The sequence below is a fragment of the Rousettus aegyptiacus genome, unplaced genomic scaffold (assembly GCF_014176215.1).
Source record: "Rousettus aegyptiacus isolate mRouAeg1 unplaced genomic scaffold, mRouAeg1.p scaffold_m13_p_14, whole genome shotgun sequence".
Classification (NCBI taxonomy): Eukaryota; Metazoa; Chordata; class Mammalia; order Chiroptera; family Pteropodidae; genus Rousettus; species Rousettus aegyptiacus.
This window is the reverse complement of record NW_023416289.1, coordinates 13,829,730-13,850,706: the sequence shown is the minus strand read 5'-3', so window position 1 is coordinate 13,850,706 and position 20,977 is coordinate 13,829,730. Positions and strand designations below refer to the sequence as shown.

Sequence of the window (20,977 nt, the reverse complement as noted above, 5' to 3'; positions counted from 1 at the left end):
AATATCAATTCCTCAAGAAAGGAAAGCTGCACAAAGAACTCAGGGTGCACCCCAACCCCACCCAAGGGACAAGGGCTGGTGGAAGCCCAGCCCTTCTTGGCCTACCCTTGGAAGCCAAGCTAACAAGCTAACCTACCTCCTGGCAGAGTGGGTACTAGTCATTGCCTCACTCAGGCCTGGAGTTGACAAGTGGAAGAAAGACTCACACCTGGCTTCACTTGGGATTCTCAGCAAGACTGGCCTCCAGAACTATCAGAATTAATCAGCAAAGAGCCAGTCAGGCTGGTCCTAGGGAGGACACCCTTCCCACCACCACTGCCACGGATGCATGAGACTTAGCTGGATGCTGACCCTGAGAGGTGACCTCAGGCCAGAGTTATGGCATGATGGATACTCCCTATGGTGGGAAAAAAGTCGACAGAGGAAGAGACTGGACAGTGTCCTAGTACATCCTCTGCAAAATGACCCGGGGAGGGAAAACAGCCCTGCTGGGACATTACATACAGAGCTGCCTGATCCAATCTGTGTGTGTGGAGGGGGTGTGCAAAGGTTTCATTAGGAGCAGATCAGGAAAACTGAGCAGGAGTTGTCCATCAAGTAAGAGGAAAGCAGGAAAGCAGCAGGCAGAGTCACCCTGGGAGTGCTTTCCAGAAGGAACGCTACCCACTGGAGTTCATAAGAGCAGCCTGTAGCAGTACAGGGGCCTACAGGAGAGTGAGGCCTCTGGGAGGAGGCAGGGCTGGGTAAGGGCGGGAGCAAGGCACTCACTTCTGCAGCACCTCCTGCCACTCGCCAAGCCGGGCACTGATGGGAAAGCAGTGGACAGTGCCCTGGACCTTGGCACGCCACTCCCGCATGTAGTCCTCAATGTCAAACAGGAAGGGCTGCTGCCCAAAGTTGGCGTCCACAATCTCCCCAGGTGTCTGCAGGCCTACGGTGGGGTAGAGGTTGGCCTGAGGAGGAGAATGAAATGTGAGTCAGGCCCTGAGGGCAGTAGGGCAGCAGGCCTCACCTCACCTCACCTCTTGACAGAGGAGGAAGGTGCTGGCTCCTGCAGGCGACTGCTCCGGCTTTGAAAGAATTGCAGCAAAGCTGCAGAAAGCAGGGCTAAGCCACATTCTGCCCACCTTCCTACCAGACACTATTCCCCAAAGCTCGCAGGGAGAAAGCAAAAGAAAAGCAAGCCAGCTTCGACATGGAGTCTCCTGCCCGGCATCACAGGCTATGGTGTCCCCAAGGCCCAAGGTATCCCTTCAGGACTCAGCCAGGGTACAAAGAGGCAGGCCGGGCTCCATGACCTTGCAGGTGTGCCCATGAAGATCTATCTGTTCCAGGGGTGGATAATGACTACTCTCAAAAAGATTCAGAACCAAGGATCCCTTTGCCACTAAAAAAGGGATATATAACGCGGCAGGAAGGGATGCAGGGAGGCAGAAAAGCATGGGAAGGGGAGCAGAGCATGGCAATCGGCGTTGGGTGGTTTAAACCACCTGACGCTGGCAAAGGGTAAAGAGAGCCCCCCCGTCTTTCCTGTCAGAGCTCACCAACAGAAGGATCCTCCAGTGAGGTTTGGGCATGACCCCCTGTGGGTGCGGGGCTCCCTGCTTTCCATCTATCCTCTGCCATGACCAGTTTTTGCCAGGCACTCACTTCGTGCCTTCAGCGGCTCCCCACTGCTACTCTCCGGTGTCTTGCCAGCCTCCTCCCCATTGTCACTGGGCCCCAAGTCCTCTCTTCTGCCTTCCATCCACAGGCCATGTGTCATTCTTGAGTATCACGAGCCTTTACTACACTCTGGGCTCAGCCCACCATGAGCTCTGAAACCACAAGACCTCTTGTTTCCTTCCTTTCCCTTTCCATCCCCCATGCTACAGGCAAAGCCCACCTCCTCCAGCAAGCCTTCCCTGACCTTCACTGCATCCATTCAACCTTCTGGCCCTTGTCAACATACTGCCTATATTCATATCTGGCTGTTTCATGTCACTTCTCTACAACTAGACTCTTCCCCAGGCAGGGTCGGAATTCTCTTCCTGTGTTTGCTTTGCCTAGGACTACAGCCCCTCTCTGGGGTCTCCAAGAAGGAGGAAAGGCTCCTGATCCATAGACAAGAGGTTCTAACAGGATCCTGGGTTCTGCAGTCAGGACTTCGGAAAGCCCTACAGATCACAAAGACATTTCCTTGGGGATCAAAGGAGTGCCCAGAATCCCAAAGCAGCCACCATAATCAGCAAACCTTTCCTCCTTCCAGAGCCCAGCCAGAGCACACAGAGCAGGGCTAGGCTCCCAGCATTCTGGGTGGTGGTCCTGCATATGAGGAGGCCAGTGATGACTATTAATAAAGTCTGGGGTGCCAGTGGTGGAGATGAACACCTGAACTAAGCCAGCAGGAAACCTCACCCTTTCCAAGAAGAGAAAACCCCACAAAGGTCACTTCTCCAGCTCAGGGGTAATCTGTATGGTAGCAAGGTCAGTCCACTAAGGTGGCAGTCCCCAACCATTTTGGCACCAGGGACTGATGCTCCTATGAGAATCTAATGCCAGATGATCTGAGGTGGAGCTAAGGTGGTGATGCTAGCGCTAGGGAGCAGCTGCAAATAGAGATGGAGCTTTGCTCGCTCACCTGCTGCTCACCTCTTGCTATGTGGCCCAGTTCTTAAGAGACCACTTACCAGCCCATGACCCAGGGGTTGGAGATCTTTGTCCTAGGGCATTGGCTTTCCTTAGGGATCTCTGATGGGGATGCACAAGCATCTAACAGGTCACGAACAATTCTCCACACTTTGCACCCTGGTCCACTGGCTGTAAGCCATGCAAAACAGGCTTGGACCTGGAGCTACCCTCAACTCCACCTACATCGCTCTCCCAACTGCCTTCGGAAATACCACAAATCACTACCTGCTGTAAGTTACAGAGTAAGACCAGGCTTTGCTACTGGAGAGAAAAAGACTGGCAGGTATCCCCTACTGGTCCCCTCAAGCTGACAGCACGACACACATCCCTGGTTGGGGAAAGGGCCACAGACCCTACATCCTGCACTTGCAGGTACCACCATATCCCATATCCCAGTCAGCCCCCAATAGTAGTACTTACCGGGAGGTCTGTGAAGGCTATACCTGTGGAAGCAAAGGAACAGTCATCAGCCCACAGAAGGTCTGTCATAAGAGCAGGAAAGAGGCTGGTCACCACATCTACCCAACAGTGGAGGCCAAGCATGTGCTAGAGCCTGATAGGTTAGACCATGGCCATCCCTCTGCTGGGTGGCCTGGCCAGAAATGAAGTCGGATACTTGAGTATTTGTCCACAGCTCTTCCGCTCGCTCAGGAAAAGCCTGCTAGGAAGGACTAAAACCCAAATGATCTCCCCCTGAGGTCTCTCCAGGCCCGATCCTTCTCTTGATCCAATATGTACTTAGAGAGACCTACTATATGTGCCAGACCCTATTCCACGTTTTACCTCCTCTGATCCTCATGCCAACTCTAGGGAGCAGGCTTATATCCATTTTACAGATAAGGAAAGTAAACCTCAGAGGTTAAATTCTTTGCCAAGAATGATAAAACTAGCAGAAGTGGTGGGATTGGACTCATTCCTAGTCTGACACTCCAACGTCATCTCTAAGCTGACAGAGCAGTGGAGACAGGGAAGATGGCAGCTGCCCATCTCCAGCCCATAGCTGTCCAGAGTCTCCAGAGGTTACAAGCTGACAAAACTCAGGTTAACAGTGGCCTATGTACCCGCTGAATCCTCCTGCCAAGAGAAGTGGCTCTGTTTCCAGGGACCTGAATGGGAAGTGACAGTGGAGGGAAGCGGGACCTCAAATATATGAGTAGGTCTAAGCAAGAGAGGCCTCAGGTTATCAATCAGAGCACTCATGTTCTGCAGACTGAGAAACAACTGAAGGCCAAAGGAGGCTCTCCCAAGGACTCATAACCTTCCCATTTTTTTAAGATAAATTCTTTTATCTTCTAGAAACTGCTGAGCTTTTGGCCTGGAAGGTTTTCAAACCACTAACTTCTTAAAGGTCCCAGTCTGCTCTCCCAACCCCACCCAGAATAGAAACTGAAACCCCACAAGACAGAAGAACAGGTGAGAGTCTGACCCTAGGTTTCCCAGTGAACCTGGGGCCAAAATCTTGCCAGTCAAGCCAGTGCATTCCATGTGTTTCCTCTGTGCTGGGCACTGGCTCAGTGTTTAAAAAGGAACCATTTAATACTCAGAACAACCTTGGAAGTGTATACTCTCAGACACCATTTTACAAATGAAAAAACAAAGATGCAGAGAGACCGTTTAAGTTCTTTGCCAGGCCACTTTGCTCCACAGTAAGGGAAGCTCATAAACCCGATAATCTGCCTGTCTGAGGCCACTTCTGAGCCCCACATGCAGAGCCAGCAGTCACAGAGCTGGCAGGATGGAATCTGAATGCCCTTCCAGCCTTCAGGTCTGCATGGAAGCTTCCCTCATGGATCTCAGTGCAGCCAGGCTGCTACTGCTGTACCTCAGTCCATGGAGACCTCAAGGACCCTGGAATAAGGGGGAGTCTGGCCTCTATCAGTTATCTGTAGTACAACCTTTGGCAAGTCCTCTAACCTCTCTGAGCCCAAGAGAGAAACTGAGATACTTTATGAAAGCTGCTTCATAAACTGTGAGGTCTGGGTACAAGTAGGCTGCAGTTGTGCCACAGGGTGAGGCAACTGTCACAGTTCTGGGCAAAGGATGACCTACCCGGGCTTGCCCAGCTCTACCTCACAATGGTACTCAGGAAGGATAAGCCGTTGAAGTGCTTCCAGGAGGATGAGGAATAGAGGCTACTCCACCCCCTATTGCACTGGACAAGGGCAACACTGCTACCCCAAGCCCTGCAGGTCTCTGGGAGCCTCTGCAAGGCTACCATGACAACAAGATCTGGGTTAGCCCACAGGAAGAAGGTCCAGGCAAAGATCCAGGATGCAAATAGGACATTCAAAATTGCTGATAAGAAGGGCCCCGAGCCAGGTCAGGGGTCGCTGAGACTGAGGGTATAAAGAGCCTGTGAGAGAGCACAGAGCTGGATAAAAATGACTCTGCAAGTGCATGGACCACTTGTGGATGAGCTGTCAGTCTCCCATCTCCATTCACTCACTCACTCATCCTCTGTCAAGTTATCTGCTGAGACCTCCTAGGAGCCAGGCCCTGTAATAGGCACTGCAAACCTGGCCCTCAAAGTGCTGCCGACTCCAGCAAGAGAGATGGCATGCATCTAATAATTACACAGACAATCGACCAATGACCACAGGGTGAGCGCTGTGACAGAGGACAATGGAGTACATGAAGAAAGCAGGGAGGCCAGGAAACAGTATTCTTCTCTAAAAATGGAAAGGTTCTGAGGTTAGAGAGCAGTGACTGGTGCATTGATCCTCAGTGAAATTCTGAAGCACACTTAGTGATAAGCTGGTTTGTGAGAAGTAAACAAGGCCATTAGAAGATTCACCAAGTAGTCTACCATCCCAAGTTCACTGCATTTCCATTAAATTTCATGATCAAGAAAATGCAAGGGATGGGTGACGTCTAGTTTTTAGTAAGGTCTCAGTAGTATCCTTGTGGACAAAACAGAAAAACATGAGTTTCTAACTAATATAACAAAGTGATTTTTAAATGGTTGGTGTCTACCCAGACAAGCTATAGGCTAAAGGCTCACATCATAGCCTTGTCTTCTTCCAATATTTTTTAAGTCAGTATCTTAATGAAAACACACATAAAACATTTTTATCAAATTTTAGGTTAATACAATGCTGAAAAAAATACTAAATATTTGAGAGAGAACAAGTGAGACCACAGATCTTGACAGGCTGAAAAAATAGGCAATATACTCCTAAATGAAGTATAATTGCAAAATGTGTAAGGTCTTGCATGGGGTTTATAAAAAGCATACACTAGGAAGATGGATTTTTAAAAACAGTATGAGGGTTTGGGCTGACATTAAGGTGGCCCATGAGCTCCTGACTGACAACAAGCTCATGGGCCTTGGCACACAGTTAAGGCCCAGAGGAGGGAGGTGCAGAGGTAGTGGGGACAGCAGGGTATGCCCCAAGCTGTGGGTCCTACAGCAGGTGCCATGCTCTGAGCAAGGTATGGGAAAGCTGGAGGGATGTGAAGAGGGCAAGAACCCAAGGTAGAGAGGACTGAGACTGGCTACAGAGTGGCAGGTGAAAGGGGGCTTAGGGAAAGAGTGAGGGACCACTGCAGTGGCCCATGGGACTCTGACAGCAGAAAAACCAAGAGCCAGAAAATAGCTGGAGTCAGAGAACGAAGTGGGGAGCAAGGAGCCATCTTGAGACTTTGGCCTCATCCTCCAGCAGCTAGCTCCTCACTGGCTAGATACCAGCAACTGCAGCTAGGTGGCCATGGATCTCAGAGGAGTTTCTCCGCTGTGCACCTGGGTCAGCTCTGAGGTGTCTGTGCTATGCTCTTGCTGCCCACTACGGGCTGTGGCATCCGACTGCCTTGCTGAGGAATGCTGGCTCTTGATCACTCAGCCTTACCACCAGAAAACCTGATTTCCATTCGGGTCCTCTGATTTTGCCTGGGCTCATCTCCTGGAGAAGCCACAAAGGTGCTGTGGGGAGTGGCAGCCCCCTTTTAACTGCCCCTCAAGCCAGGGGAGGTGGGTCTCCTAGGAATTGAATTCCAAATAAAATGCCCAACTTCCTTTCTGGCAAGGTCTGTGGCCAGCCTGGCTGGTAGGGTTCTGCCAGATCAGAGACTTCTGCAAACCCAGGAAAGAAGGCCCAGCAGTTAGGCACCACCTCAGAACCACTCTGGCCAAGGGCTCCTCTCACTTAAGGGCCAAATACAAGTCAGTCCCAGAAGGGCAAGCATCAGAACAAAGTCTCCCTTGCTCTCGAGTTCTAATCTTAAATTTCTACATGTGTACAGGACTGATCTTCCAAGGGATCCTGCAGGACCGCTATCACCCTCCACTGATAGCTGTTTCTCTTGAGTTTCTGATCCCAGTTAACAGTACCACGAATCCAGGCACTTTTCCACCTTCTCTTGCTAATGCCCCTCCCCACCCCTGTCATCTGCTAGTGCTCCCCATCTGTCGCTAAGCCCCACTGGGCCATCCCTAGGCCTTTGTCAGGCCTATTCCCCACTTCCTTATACCCATCACCACCGCCTTGCCTCAGGCAGTCAATCCATCCTTCGCAGTTTCACCAAAGGGACCTTTTAAAATATAAGTCTGTCCAATTTGCTGTTTGTTAACCACAAACAGGCCAGGAGAGGCCTGGCCCTATCTGACTCTAGCATGTATGTTTACCTCCAGTACTAGACAGCCCTCAATGTTGCTCCATAGCAACTAGTACCCTGAGTTTTTAGAAGGGCGGGCCAGTCTGGGCTCAGGACATGAGCATGCAAACCACTACCACTCAAGTGTGTACCTGGGACCTTCAAACTTCTCATCAACCCCAAGCCTTGCTCTGACAAGTATCACAGAGGCTAGGAGCATGATCATGACGATGCTGCTCTCTTGACACTGACCGTGGGCTCGAAATGATCCTGAATGGATAGGTTAACAAAGGGAGAGCTCCTGCTACCCTCCGTTTACCTTGTAGAAAATGGCTGCAGTCACCCAGATCTCAGCACAGGATCTGTGACACTGCTTTGGCTACAAAGCCTGCCCCTGGGCCTCTCATCAACCAAAGCAGTTCCATAGGGCAGACCTTGCAAGGTCCCCTATGCACCCACCAAGGCTGTGGCCATTCTTGGTGTAGAAGCAGGTGCCGTTGATGAGGTTGACACAGCAGCCAATCACGTCTCCTGTGGTGAATGTGGGACCATAGGGCTGGCCAGTCCCGGAGGAACAGAAGGAATGCCCATCATCGCCATGGTAACCATAGGAATGTTTATCCCAACCTGTGAGGGAAGAGAACAGCCACAGCTGAGTAGAGGTACTAGAGAGAGAGAAGCAAGACAGCCACAGAAGCCCACCCAGGTCCAAACTCTCCCCAGGCTGCCACCATCCGAGTCAGCACTTGGCCTCTCAACAGACCTGGCTACAGACAGCATCTGCTGTGCCAGATAAGCAGTGAGTCCAGCAGTTTACCACCCCTGAGGAGCTGAGGCAGCCCTACTAAAGGAGCCCAAGTTGTGGTTAGCAGGAAAACCATGAGTGACCAGGAAAGGACTTACCAGAAGGCCACGCCACGATAAGGTGGTCAGGGAAAGCTTTGTCAAAAGGGAGAGGAATCTTGAACTGAGCTCTGAGGTGTATCATGGTGAGTTTAAAAGAATTTTTTTAATTGAAGTATAATTTACATGAAACGAGACTCTTTTTAACTGACAATTCAATAAGTTTTTAACAAGTGTTAACACATGTTACCACCACCATCATAATCAAGATACAGAACATTTCCATCACTACAATAAGTTCCCTCATGCTTCTCCACAGTCAATTCCTCTCCACCCACCCCAGTCCCTGGCAACACTGATCTGATTTTTCTCCTATGGTCTTACCTTTTCCAGAATGTCCTATAAACAGAATATAAAATCACAGAATATGGAGTGTCTTGTGTCTGGCTTCTTTTACTTAGCACAACACATTTGAGATTCATCCACATTGTTACATGTAGCAGTATTTCGTTGATTTTTACTGTGGAACAGCACTTCATTATATGGATGTACCACAGTTTGTCTATGCATTCACTAGCTGATGACGTCTGAGTCGTTTTCAATTTTTGGCCATTATAAATAAAGCCAATACATATTTGTATACAGGTCTTTGCATGGACACATGTTTTCATTTCTCTTGGGTAAATACTTAGAAATGGTATTGCTGGGTTATAAGATAAGTATATGTTTAACTTGATAACAAATTTCCAAACTGTATGCTAAAGTGGCTGTACTGTTTTGCATTTCCACCAGGAATGTATGAGTTCCACAGTCTCACCAGCACTTGGTATTGTCAGTTGTCTGGTTTTGTTTTTTTGTTTTTTCTTTTCCTTTTAGCCATTTTAGTAGGGATGTAGTGGTTTTAATATCATTTTGCCTTTAATTTGCATTTCTCCAATGACCAAGGTGTTCAGCAGCTTTTCATATATTTATTTACTATTGGTTTATTAGAAAATGATTGTTCAAATCTTTAACTCATTCTTTTATTGGGTTGTGTATCTTACTGAGCTGTAAGGGTTCTAGATACATCTTGAATATAAATCCTTTTATGTGTTTTGCAAATATTTTCTCCTAGTCTGTGGCTTGTCTGTTAATTTTCCTAACAGTGTTTTTCAAAGGACCTCCTGAAATTCTGATTGGGTTTTTGTTGACTCTTTGGTGAGAACGGCTTAATATATTGATTACTTCAATCATGAACGTGGCATATCTCTCCACATATTTAGGTCTTCATTAATTTCTTAATGTTTTGACATATTTATCTCTAAGTATTTAATTTTTGATGCTATTATAAATGTTATTTTTAATTTCCAATTGTTTCTATTATAACAAAATAAAATGATTTGATGGGTGGAGGAATGGGGTCAGGGTTTCTTTTCAGAGTGATGAAAATGTTCTAAAATTAGATTATAATAATGATTGCACAACTCCATAAACATGCTAAAAACCATTGAACTGTACCCTTTAAATGGGTCCATTTTATGGCGTGTAAATTTTTTCTCAGTAACACTATTAAACACACACATATATTTGATTTATTATGTATTCACCTGGTGTCCTGCAATCTTGTTAAACTCGTCAATTAGTTCTGGTAGCTTATGTGAAAATTCTTCAGAATTTTTCATATAGTGTCTGAGAATAAAGATAGTTTGTATTTCTTCCTTTCCACTCTGCATACCTTTTATTTCCTTTTCCTGCCTTACTGTACTGACTAGGACCTCTAATGCAAGGCTGAACAGAAATGGTGAGAGCAGAAGTGAGACCTCTGATGTGTACCAAGGTTTTATACAGGGGAGAGGGTGAAGGTCATTCCAGGAGTGAGAAGTACAGGTAAAAGCATGAACATAGGTGGGACAGGAGCGTGTGAACTACAGAGGGGCCTGCCTGCCTGCCTGGCTAAGGAACAGAGCCCACGGGACCCACACAGGGTAGGTGAGCTAAGGGGCTGGCAGGTAGGTCTACTCCCCAAGGCAGCCCTCCCAAGTAGCTTTCCCAGCCTCTGCTGCCTCCTGGGGGTCTAAGCAGCATGTCCATGTGAACATGCTTAGTGACACCCCATCCTTCTCAAGTGGCATGGGTAGGAGAAGTTCTCCTCTGTGAGGGAAAGGTCACTGGGGCAGAGTACTTGAAGATCTGAGAGGATCAGAAAAGAAGGCAGGGCTCAAACATTCACGGCATACGTTGTGTGTGCATGTGCATGCATGTATACATGCATAGGGTGAGGGCAGGGGGCATGGGCAGACTCTAGGCAAAGGTGTGGGCATGAGAACAGATGGATGACAGGGCTAAGGATTGGCAAGGGAGACAGAGGACATGACTGGAGAGAGAGGTGGAGCTGACCAGACCCTGGAGCCTAAACTGCCTTGCGTTTAAACCAGTGGGCTCAAAGGTAAGTTGTCCCTCAAAATCACAGCACCCACCCCAAGCCTTGTGTGCTCTAAGGCTTCTTGTCTTTTCAGCCAGGAACCCTCTGGTTAAACAAAGATTCCCTCAGAAGCCCATAGGGGAATAGGCCACAGCTGAATGGCTCTCACTAACAGGTACCCAAAGCCCTGCTGCTCCCCTCCGGCATCTTCCCACACGACAAGGAAACTATCATGAGAACTGCTCAGGATTGGCTTTAGAAGGTCTAAGGCCCAGACTGGAGCCACACTGTTCTTACCTTCCCAATTCCCCAGACACTGAGACTGCCTGGCTCAGAGGACAAAATGCTGCTCTGGGTATCAACCCACTTCTACACTATCCCATGCTGGGGAGCGGGAAGGGCCTATATTGCTCGTGGGTACACAAATCAAATGACCTCAGTAAATGGCTCTCTGGGGCACAGTGATGCCCATTCCTGTACCAAAAGGCAGGCTAATGTGGCTATCGTAGGCAAGGCCTCTCCTCAGGCTTCAACACAGGAAGCCCTATGGTTCCTGGTGGTGACACCTGCAGTAGTAGCGGCTGCTCACCTGGTCTACAGAAGGCCATAGATGAAGAATGGCCAGCTGGACAGCAGTGACAATCATCCTTCCAGGTTTGACTCAGACTGAGCTTGGTGGCCCCAGGCATGCCCACCAGCTTCCCCAGACTCAGGATCCATATGCACACATCCCACCTGTCACAGTGGTCCTCCCAACCCTCCCCTCCTGAATCCCTCAGATGGAGCATGGGGACTTCTCAAATGCAACACAGTAACTGACTACAATGTGGCAACCTGTTAGGAGAGCACAGCAATAACCCTGAGTGCGTGGCACAACAGGTACTGTCACCTTCACTTCACCAAGAGACTGGGGGACTCGCTTACCAGCCGACATAGCTAGAAGTGCCTGCACTGGGATTTGAACCCAAAACTTTAGGTTCCAAAACCCATGCCCTTCCTGTCAACAGGTCCTGTTTCACTTGGGGTGGTAACCACCCTGGCAGGGAAACCATCCCCAAACCCCTGCTCATTACCAGAGGCGAGTGGTCAGATGCACTACTTTTAGAGAGCTGTGGACCTGGGATCTCAGTCTTGTAGTGAGTCAGAGGGCCTGCAGGCCATTGATGAAGGAAAGCCTAGACCGCAGCCCTAGAGGAAGACACAGGCCCTGGTGCCTCCTGTCTGAAGGACACAGCTGCCCATCTCTGCCCTCCAGGGGACACCTACCCTCTTGCCTCACCAGGCAGCCACAGCCAGCAGACCGGCATGCACACCTCCACCCAGTCCCAGCCCTCTTCTTTCTCTCACAGGATGATCCTGCGTGACAGATCTTTTACGCAGATTTTACTGTCTAAAAGGTAGAAGGCATGAGCTGGAAGGCTTTTTCTTTCTTTCTTTCTTTCTTTCTTTCTTTCTTTCTTTCTTTCTTTCTTTCTTTCTTTCTTTCTTTCTTTCTTTTTTAGTGTACTCAGATTGAATTGGTAAGTATTCTAGAAAACCTAATAATAATGTGGCCATTTGATTTATCAAAGCTAGTGAAATAACCCAGAAGAATCATTTCCTACTTAGTGACTCAAGGATATTTGGGAGATATTTTTGTCTTAGTGTACGGGGAACTTAATAATTTCCACAAAAACAACAGATGTTTACATTTTCAAAGACCTAAAATAAAAACTTAAATATTTTGAATACTTTTCTTCAAAAATAAACTATATAGTTATTTTGACAAAACTACAATAGAATTTTCAGATTTTTAACTCGAGCTATAAATGTGAGTTTTAAATTGTAAAAAACTGAAGAGCTCAAAAAAACACATATTTATTGAGAGTCAATTCAGTATTCACTATCACCTCAGCCTAGCTGGAAAGCAGATACATTTCCATATTTTTTTTTTTCAATTCCCAAATAATTGATCAATTATATAGATTTGCCCAAAGGAAAAGAACTCACACAGTCCCTTGGGTATGCTGAATAAGGCTTCCCAAAATATCCATATCCTAATCCCAAGAACCTGTAAATATGCTACTTTGCAGGGTAAAAGAGTATGCATAAGTAGGTAAATTCAGGCTCTTGAAATAGGGAGATTATTCTGGATTATGCAGGGGCAGGGGGCAAAATGAAATCCTAATGGTCCTTATAAGACAGAGGCAGGGGGCTCAAGTCAGAAAAGGCAATGTAATGACAGAAGCAGAGAGAGACTAGAAGATGCTACAGTGCTGGCTTTGAAGATGGATGATGGCACCATAAGTCATGAAGATGGATGATGGGACCATAAGTCAAGGAATGAAGATGGACTCTAAAAGCTAGGAAAGGCAAAGAAACAGATTCTTCCCTAGAGACTTCGGAAAGAACACTACCCTGCTGGCACCTTGATTTTAGGACTTCTGTCTTCCAGAACTGTAAGATGATTATTTTAAGCCACTGCTATTGTTATAGCAGCAACCGGCTACTAAAACAGTCCCCTCTGGCTATAGAAGTTATTGACCATCTGGAAAGATTAGGGCAGAGAAGCAACACCTCAGCTCCTGTCTCCTCACAGTGCTATAAAGTTAAAAGCTTTTCCAAGAAAATCAGAGTTGTAATGTATCTTCAGTTGAAGCTATCATTTTATAGCCAGTATTTTTCCAAACACATTTAAGAGCTTCTGTGTGTATATAAGGTGCAAAAGGCAGCTTGGAGTTAAAAACGGAATGTTATTAGATACCTCATTTAGTAACAGCACCTATAGGACCACTGTGCTAACTTCCCGTCCTCTGGAAAGCACAAGCATCATCCACTTGCCACCAATTAGTTAACAAAGGCCTACGTCATGGAGTTGACAGAGGGAGTAGAGGGTGGTGTGAAAGGAGAAGACATAATATATGAGAAAACCAATAAGCAAACAAGAAAACAACTGGTAGATAAAATGTGCTCTGAAGAGAACAAAGCCAGATGATGAGCTAGAAATTGGAGTGGGGATGGAAACTGACCAGGATAGAGTAGTTAAATAGGTCCTCACTGAGTGGTGTGACCCATGAGCAGTGGTTTGCCTGATAAAAGAATCAGAAGGAAGAACATTTGGCATAAAGGGAAAGAGCTCAGGATGTCTGAGAAACAGAAAAGTGGCCACTGGGGCTGGAGCTGAGTGACACTTAGGAAAGACTCAGAACAGAGTTGACAGGATTCGCTGGATGTAGGTGCTGATGGTATGAGAGGAACAAGGATGACTCCCAGGTCTTTCTTTGTCCTGGGCAAATGGGTGGATGGTGGTAGCATTTATCAAGAGACAAGAAAGACGGGCAGACGAGAAGGGCTTTTGCACATGTTAAGCTTGAGATGTCTTATTAGACATCCAAGCTGGCTATCCAAGGCAGGTGAGATGACTGTGGCTCGTCCCAGGTATGGCAAGGCTGTGATGGAGAACACTCACTAAACAAACAGTGATGTGAAAACTTAAAATGAAGTCACTAAAGGATTTTCCTACTGTGTTGTCCTAATATGATACACAAGAGAAAGGTATCAGAAACCCAAAATAGATGAGGAGATGTGAAAAGGCATGAAGTTACTGAGTAGGTTCATTCATTCCCCCCTTGACAAACCTTCTCCCCAGTCCTTGAGAAGCTGGTCCTACTGCTGCTGTTCTCAGGAATTGGGGATATAGGAGAAAAACCATAAGACCAAGGCCTAGCCACCGCTGCACATTTTGTAGCCAGTCTGTTGTTGTCAATCTCAGGCTAGGGTCCTACAGAGGGTGGTTTGGTCTCTGTTAAAAAGAGAAACTATAGCCAAGTGCCAGGGCAGCCAGTGTGGCCTAAAGGGCTTCCTGCAGCCCGGTCCTGGCCACAGCACTCTCCCTCCAAGATGGAAGGCCCTGGGCAGTCACTTACCTCCTTAGAGCTTGGTTCCTTTCTCTAAAAAATGAGGGAGGAGCAATTAGACATCATCGTCAAAAGGCCCTAGGTATCCATTGTGAGAAACATTCCAATCTCGGAACGGATCAGCAGGTGTTATAATCCCTATCTGAGGGGTGAAGAAACTGAGGCACTGAGAAGCTTCATGAAACCTGTGGTCTTATAGTTAACAATATCCAGAAGCTCAGTTCTCTTTCTTTTGAGGGACACTCAGGTGAGGACCAAGCAGAAAATCATGCGGGTGAAGCCACCAACTCCTCCTTTCTGAAGTGCTCCCCAATCCAATCACAGGAAAGAGGAAGATGACTGGGCAAGCCTCCCATCCAGCCCTACCACCCTCTGCTTTAGCATAGGACCTCCCTCCCTACCCCCACTCCTACCCCGGAACCAAAGTCAACAACTTTTCTAAGCATGGACTCTATCAGCAGAAGTAGTTCCCCTGGATAGGCCTCATGTTGAGGCTAGGGTGATGTGCCCAGAAATGAGACTTGTCACCCTCACTGAAGAGCCAGAGCCAGATACCTCAGAGGACAGTACCATGTGAGGGTCAGAAGAAAACAAGGGGATACAGCTGCCTAGATCAGGTCCTATAGAAAGTCAGATCTAAGTGCTGTAAATTAGAGGATGTCTGACAGAGAGTGCCACTCAGCTAACCATTCTTCCCTCTCCAAAGAGAGTAAGCCTTGTCACTCCCAGAGAGAAATGATGGGTAGCCAGCCTGGCGCCCAAACAGAAAAGCCTATCCCCTGCCACATCAGACACCTCTCAGATGCCAGTGATGCAAGAAGCCAAGCCGCACTCAGGCCAGGAGGCAGGAGGCTCCAGGTGCACAGTTCAGATGCTCTGGCACCACCCACTTCTGCTTCCATCATTGATCAAAGGGGAAGTCCCAGTCACAGAAGTGTGGAGGTGGCTAAGGAAATGGTTCATCATCTTGGCACTCCCAGATGCCATCCCCAATTACAGTGCCCTAGTGGTGGGAGACTCCCCATGGCGGTGCAAGGGACTCCAGCATGATTGCTCCGGGAAGGAGCCCATCCCATGCCACTCCTACCTACCAGGACACATCAAAGGCTTCAGTCCCAGGGCAGCTAGGAATGAAGAGGACTCCTACTGCCAAGTAAAAAGATTCCACATCATCAATCAGCACATTAGCACAGAACCCTGGAAAGGGCTGGTACTCTGCCTGTCCACTAGGTTCTGGTCTCGGCCCACGGCTGACCTGGACAGAGTCCAGCCCATGCATTATTCACAAAGTTAGCCTGAGCACTGACTCCCATGCCAACCAAACCAGCCATCTCTCCCCAATAAATGGGTCTCAGTCATCACTGGACTTTGAGGTCAGAGAAACTTGGGTTTGAATCCCAATTCTGTCACTTCTTAGCCCCTCTAAGTTTGCATAACTGAACTTCTCTTTCAGGTTGGTAGACGAGTTAAATAAGAATGGACATAGAATACTAGTCCACAGGAGGCACTCACCTGTGAGTTTCCTTTCGCTCTCTGTCTCTAGCACTAGCTCAGTGATCAAGCCCAGGTGCTTCAGACTGCCTGTTTCTTTTTTCCCTTAAGGAGTTGGCAGGGGTGGTGGAGCTTTTCACCATCCACCTCTCCTAACTGCCAGCTGATAGCAGTCTGAGGCCTGCTCCACTCCTGGTTGTTCCCAGTTTCCTAGGGAGGCCAACTGACCACTGTATCACTTGGTAGAGCTCAAAAGCTATGTCCAGTAGCTCTCAGAATGTCACTCTTGAGGCTGGCTATGGAGGAAGGGAGCTGGGCTGGCTTGCCCAGGGTGATTCCTGAGCCTGGGATTGCTGTGAAGAGTGCATGTGCCATGGAGGACCTAAGGGGCAGGGCTGCTTCTCAAGGGTAGTTACTCACTAAGAGCTATCCCTCCCCAGAAATCTATCAGACAGATGCCTTTCCCATAACCTCAAGTATCTTTTAAATATCTGACCGAAGCACTGCCTGAAGCAGTTCAATAACCGATAATGGAAAAGCAAGAGATTTTTTCATTCAGCAAATGCTATGGAGTGGCATCAGAGGTCCATCACAGTACTCACATGGCTGTTACCCTGAGCCATGGGACCAAGGAATAAGGCAATGGCTCTGGCAGCCCTGGGCCGGAGGGGCCAGGGATTCCCTGGGCTCTTCTCTTCATAGTACTCAGCACAGAAGCCAAAGTAAAGGGCAGGAGAAAAAGGCTATCTCTGCAGGTAGCTGACACCAGGGGCTGACACCGGGTAGAGCCTGCCATCATTGGGGCACCCAGGCTCTACTGAGAAAGTGTCAGGTTCTAACTTGAAGCCTGGACAGGGAGAGCATCTATGTAGCCAGCACCTGCATATAAAAAAGCCCTCCACAAGTCACAGTCCTCCCCCACCCCAAAAGAAACCAATACCTGGAAAGGCCCAGAGGCAGCCACATGAGTCTAGCTGGGTCTGACTAGGACATGGTTCATGTGGCATTTGGCATACCTGCCTACCTCCCAGGCTCTCATAAGACAGGCTGGGTCTGTTATTCATGCTGAATCAGGCTAAGGAAAGGAGTGGCACTGTTCTCAGCTCCCAGGCATTGGTATGTCTCCTGTGGGGTTGGGTTTGGCTGTTCCTTGTTTATACTGAGTTCCCTTTGAACCTTTAAGGAGAGTCAGTGGATGGGTAACCTTGGTAATGTAAAAGCCTGTGAGATGGGCATGCACAAAACCCTTCCCAAAAGGAGGCCCAGGCATGGTATTCCAGTGTCTCCAGAACCCCTACATACCATCTTCTTCTGCTCAGCACTAGAGAGGCAAGGGGTTGAGCAGTAACTGGTCCCCACTCAGCTCCACCCTGAAGTGGCCCCAGCTCCAGACACATGGGAGGACACTTGAGAATCTCTGTTTTCAGACACTGACAAACTCAGGTTTCAGAACTGGCCCTTCTGCTGTCGATGAAACCTCTTATCTCAAAAGACTTAACTTGTCCTGAAAATCAGTCTCAAATCCAGAATTTTTACCTCTGTGCTACAAAGACTGGGAGATGGCATTTGGAAGAAGAAAATAGGATACCATAAACAAGAAATTCCCAAGACCAGGAACAGGAACTTCCAGGCCTGATTGAGTTGCCTCATTTCAAAAGGCTGCCGAGCAGTCATGGTAATACAGGTCTCTCTGTAGGTGAGGAAAGAGGCCCAGGAATAAGGGACATGGGCTCAGCTGGCCATAGAGCCAAGGGTGCTGCTGACCCATGGAGGAGGAGCCGTGGGGAAGCAGAGGGCCTCTTACATGAAACCAGTTCCTCAGCAGGGGCCGTGGTGGTCTTGCAGCACTGGTAGCGTTAACCACCACATGAACCACCAAGGGCTCTGACCAGTTACCTGACCCTTGGGCCCAACTGCTAAACCACTCTCTGTTCTGGACTGCCCAGCAAACAGAACCTACTGCCAGAGCCTCTGGGTATCCACCCGTCCACTCCCAGCCAGGTCTCTTCCCTAGAGTATCTCAGACAGAGAAAGAATAGAGTGAGAAAGGCAGCGAGGGGTTGGGCAGCACCGGACACACAAACCCCAACCTACCTCCCCATAGCCCTGGTCCTGGGCAACTGCCCAGTGGCTTCGGAGAATTTCCTGGCTGCTCCCTTTTCCAAGATGGGCTACCTCGAGATCTCTATAGACTTGAACTGCAGGGCCATCATCAGTTGGCTTCTTCTCTTCACCAGCCTCAATTGGCACTCACTCGGGAGGCTTATATGGCGTCTACGATCATGCCAAGGGAGCTGAGGTTTGTTCCCAAGTGCTCTGCCAGAATCAGGACAAGGTACACCCAGATGCCCGGTGGCGCCATGATGGCTCAACCCACCCAGTTGGAAAGGCATAGCTTCCCTCATGGAGACTGGGACTAAGCAGCCACATGGCAAACCTCTGTGAAGTACTATAGATTCTGGCATAAGAAATGCTCCTAGAGAGGTGGTGATTAATGGTGGACACAGTCGGGGCACATCGGCTGTGAGCAACAAGGGTCCCCGGGCTACATGGAATGAGATGGAAGCAGTATCTGTTGGGCGGGCACAGAGAAAAACAGCATTTTCAGACTACAGGAAACCCACCTACATGTTAGTAATCTCTAAGACATCCACTACGCAAAGCCACCTGCTATTAAGTCACCAACACTGCATGTATGTGCTATACCCTTACAAGGATAGGGAGGAAAGACATGGAACAACACCCTGTTACTTACTGTCATATTGTCAGTGCCTGCCACACTGATGGGGGCTAGCCTCTGCCCTCGTGAACCTGGCACGGACCCCTGCTGTTCTGCCCGCATCTCTGCCATCTGCTGTTGCTCTCCTCTGGCACGTTTAGATGTGAAATATCAGCTGTTTGCAGAATGTGTCCCACCCAGCAGAAGCAGGGTTCAACCACAGGGATCAGGACACAAACACTCCCAGGGGCATGCTCTTAACAGCCCACTCAGAGCAGGCTCAGTAAGGAAAGCTCCGGGGGGAGGAAAAGATGCTCACTTGAACAAGACCATACTGCGGAAAGGCAGACAGTCCTTTTGCCCTGCTCCACCTACTCCGAGGTGTAGTTGCTAGGTGCCATCTGCTTCAGAAAATATGCCCCTCACCCTAAATCCTCAGCTATGGTTCTTCCAGCTGCTTCTTTCACAACAGTTCAAGGAAAGCATGCCTCAATGGTTCTCTTCTGAGGGGCTGTAGTAGTTAAGGTAATATACGCCACACCAAAAGAACAGTTGCCTCCTCCAAAGACATGGCAAGGAGGAATTTATCAGCTGCCCAGCTCTAATGGGGCCTCCTATCAACACAGCCTGAGTCTCTCTCATTCTGTCTAAGGCATAAGACCAGAAGGAAGATCTGTCCTACCCTCACTCCCCTCAAAGTAGTCAAGCTTGGAAGAAGCCCAAACCCTGTTCTCTATCCATACTCCTGACTTTTTCTCCTTGCTTCCCCAATCCAAGGATCCCAGCCCCTGCTGTTCACTGCCAGTTCACCAACAGGTGGATGGGGCTACAGGTGCACTCACCTGCCTGCAATCATCCTGTCTCGCTTCCAAGCCATTTAGCCAAGGGTTCTGACATTCTTACTTTGGGCCACACCTCTCCCTTCATTTCACGCTTAGGGAGGCCGAAAACTCCTTATGAAAGATAAACATTAAAGCTTCCACATCGTCCAACAGAAACCTCTGACCATACAAGCTAAGACATGCCTACAAGCTCCAAGGAAATTATGAGCCCCACAGCCTCATATGAGAAGTACTCTCTACTACCACCTGCTCCCAGGGCCAAGTGAGACACTCCCCAGAACAGGAGCCCTCTGACCCTGAGAGCCCTATAGGGCTCCTGCTGAGCCGGCACAAGAAAACCTACAAGAAAACACTTAAAACATCAACAACTTGACTTTGGTTGCTGGGCCATCCTCTTCCACCACAATTCAACTCCAGCTAACATGTCTACTCAAATACAGAAAACATAAGGACTGGAGAGAAAATGTAGTTTTGATTATAGCCAACTCCACTCTGATATACACACACATTCATAAAAGAACCTTGGATGTATAGGTAATTCCTTCCTTAGGTAGGAAAAAAGTACCATTCTCAATAACAAAAGCTAACATTTATGTACCCTTTTTTTTTGTATCAGGCACTATTATAATCACTTTACAGGAACTAATCACTTAATCTTCTTAACCATCCCATATATGAGTTAGGTACTAGTATTACTTCCATTTTACAAATGAGAAAACTGAGGCACAAAGAAGTAACTTGCTCCAAGTAACACAGTCACCATGATGCAAATACAGAGTCAATGCTCTCAACCACTGAGCAACACTGCTCCACCACAGCCCTAGAGGTCTGTTTCCTCTCATGACCAAATGTGAGCCAGTAGTTGGTTCACTAACAATGAATCTTGACAAACAGAAGGGGATGAGGGGGCCCTGCAATCAGCACGATTGTGAGGGCAGTACAGGGAGGCTGAGCTCCAAATAAAGGCTTCTAGCTAAAGACAGGCTGCAGTCTAATAGGGACCTGACTCAAGACTGGTTCCACCACACTTGGCTTGCTGAAGGCACTGCGTTGAGCACAGCAAAATGCAGGAATGGCCTCCTCCCACAGCCCAAGTACATCTGTGTTCACTCTGGGAGAGCAGTGATAAAAAAGATGTGTCTGAGTCCCAAGAAGCTCACAACCCAGCAAGGACACAACTGGGTAAGCGTAAAAAAGCCACACAAGGCAGGAGGCAAGTGTCATCATCAAAGATATATATGTAATCAAGGTTGAAGGAGTCAGCCAAGGTTCCACAGGGGATCAGAAGCACAAAGAACACCCCCAGGGCAAGAAGGACATCTATCAAGGAGAATGTCTGCAACATGTTTGGGGCCCCACACAGACATGCTGGTGTGTGGCATGCATGAAGGGCAGAGGTGGCAGAAGAGGCTGATCAGGGCCCACAGGGCAACAGGATTGGAGGCCAAAAGCAGGCGAGGGGCAGAGTGTACACAAGGAATGATGAGCAGGGGCCTGAGGTAAAGCAATTAATCAGGAGGCCATG

General features: G+C 48.4%; 1 protein-coding gene across 1 annotated transcript in view; it reads right to left on the bottom strand.

Moving 5' to 3' along the window:
* Positions 1-20,977, bottom strand: part of RANBP10 (RAN binding protein 10) — a 58,100-nt gene that overhangs the window by 9,813 nt on the left and 27,310 nt on the right. Inside the window, exons 4-6 of the mRNA XM_016164072.2 lie at positions 7,720-7,887; positions 3,091-3,113; positions 769-953 (exon numbers count right to left, since the gene is read on the bottom strand). Of these exons, the coding sequence (XP_016019558.1) occupies positions 769-953; positions 3,091-3,113; positions 7,720-7,887 (376 nt within the window). The remainder of the gene's footprint in view (positions 1-768; positions 954-3,090; positions 3,114-7,719; positions 7,888-20,977) is intronic.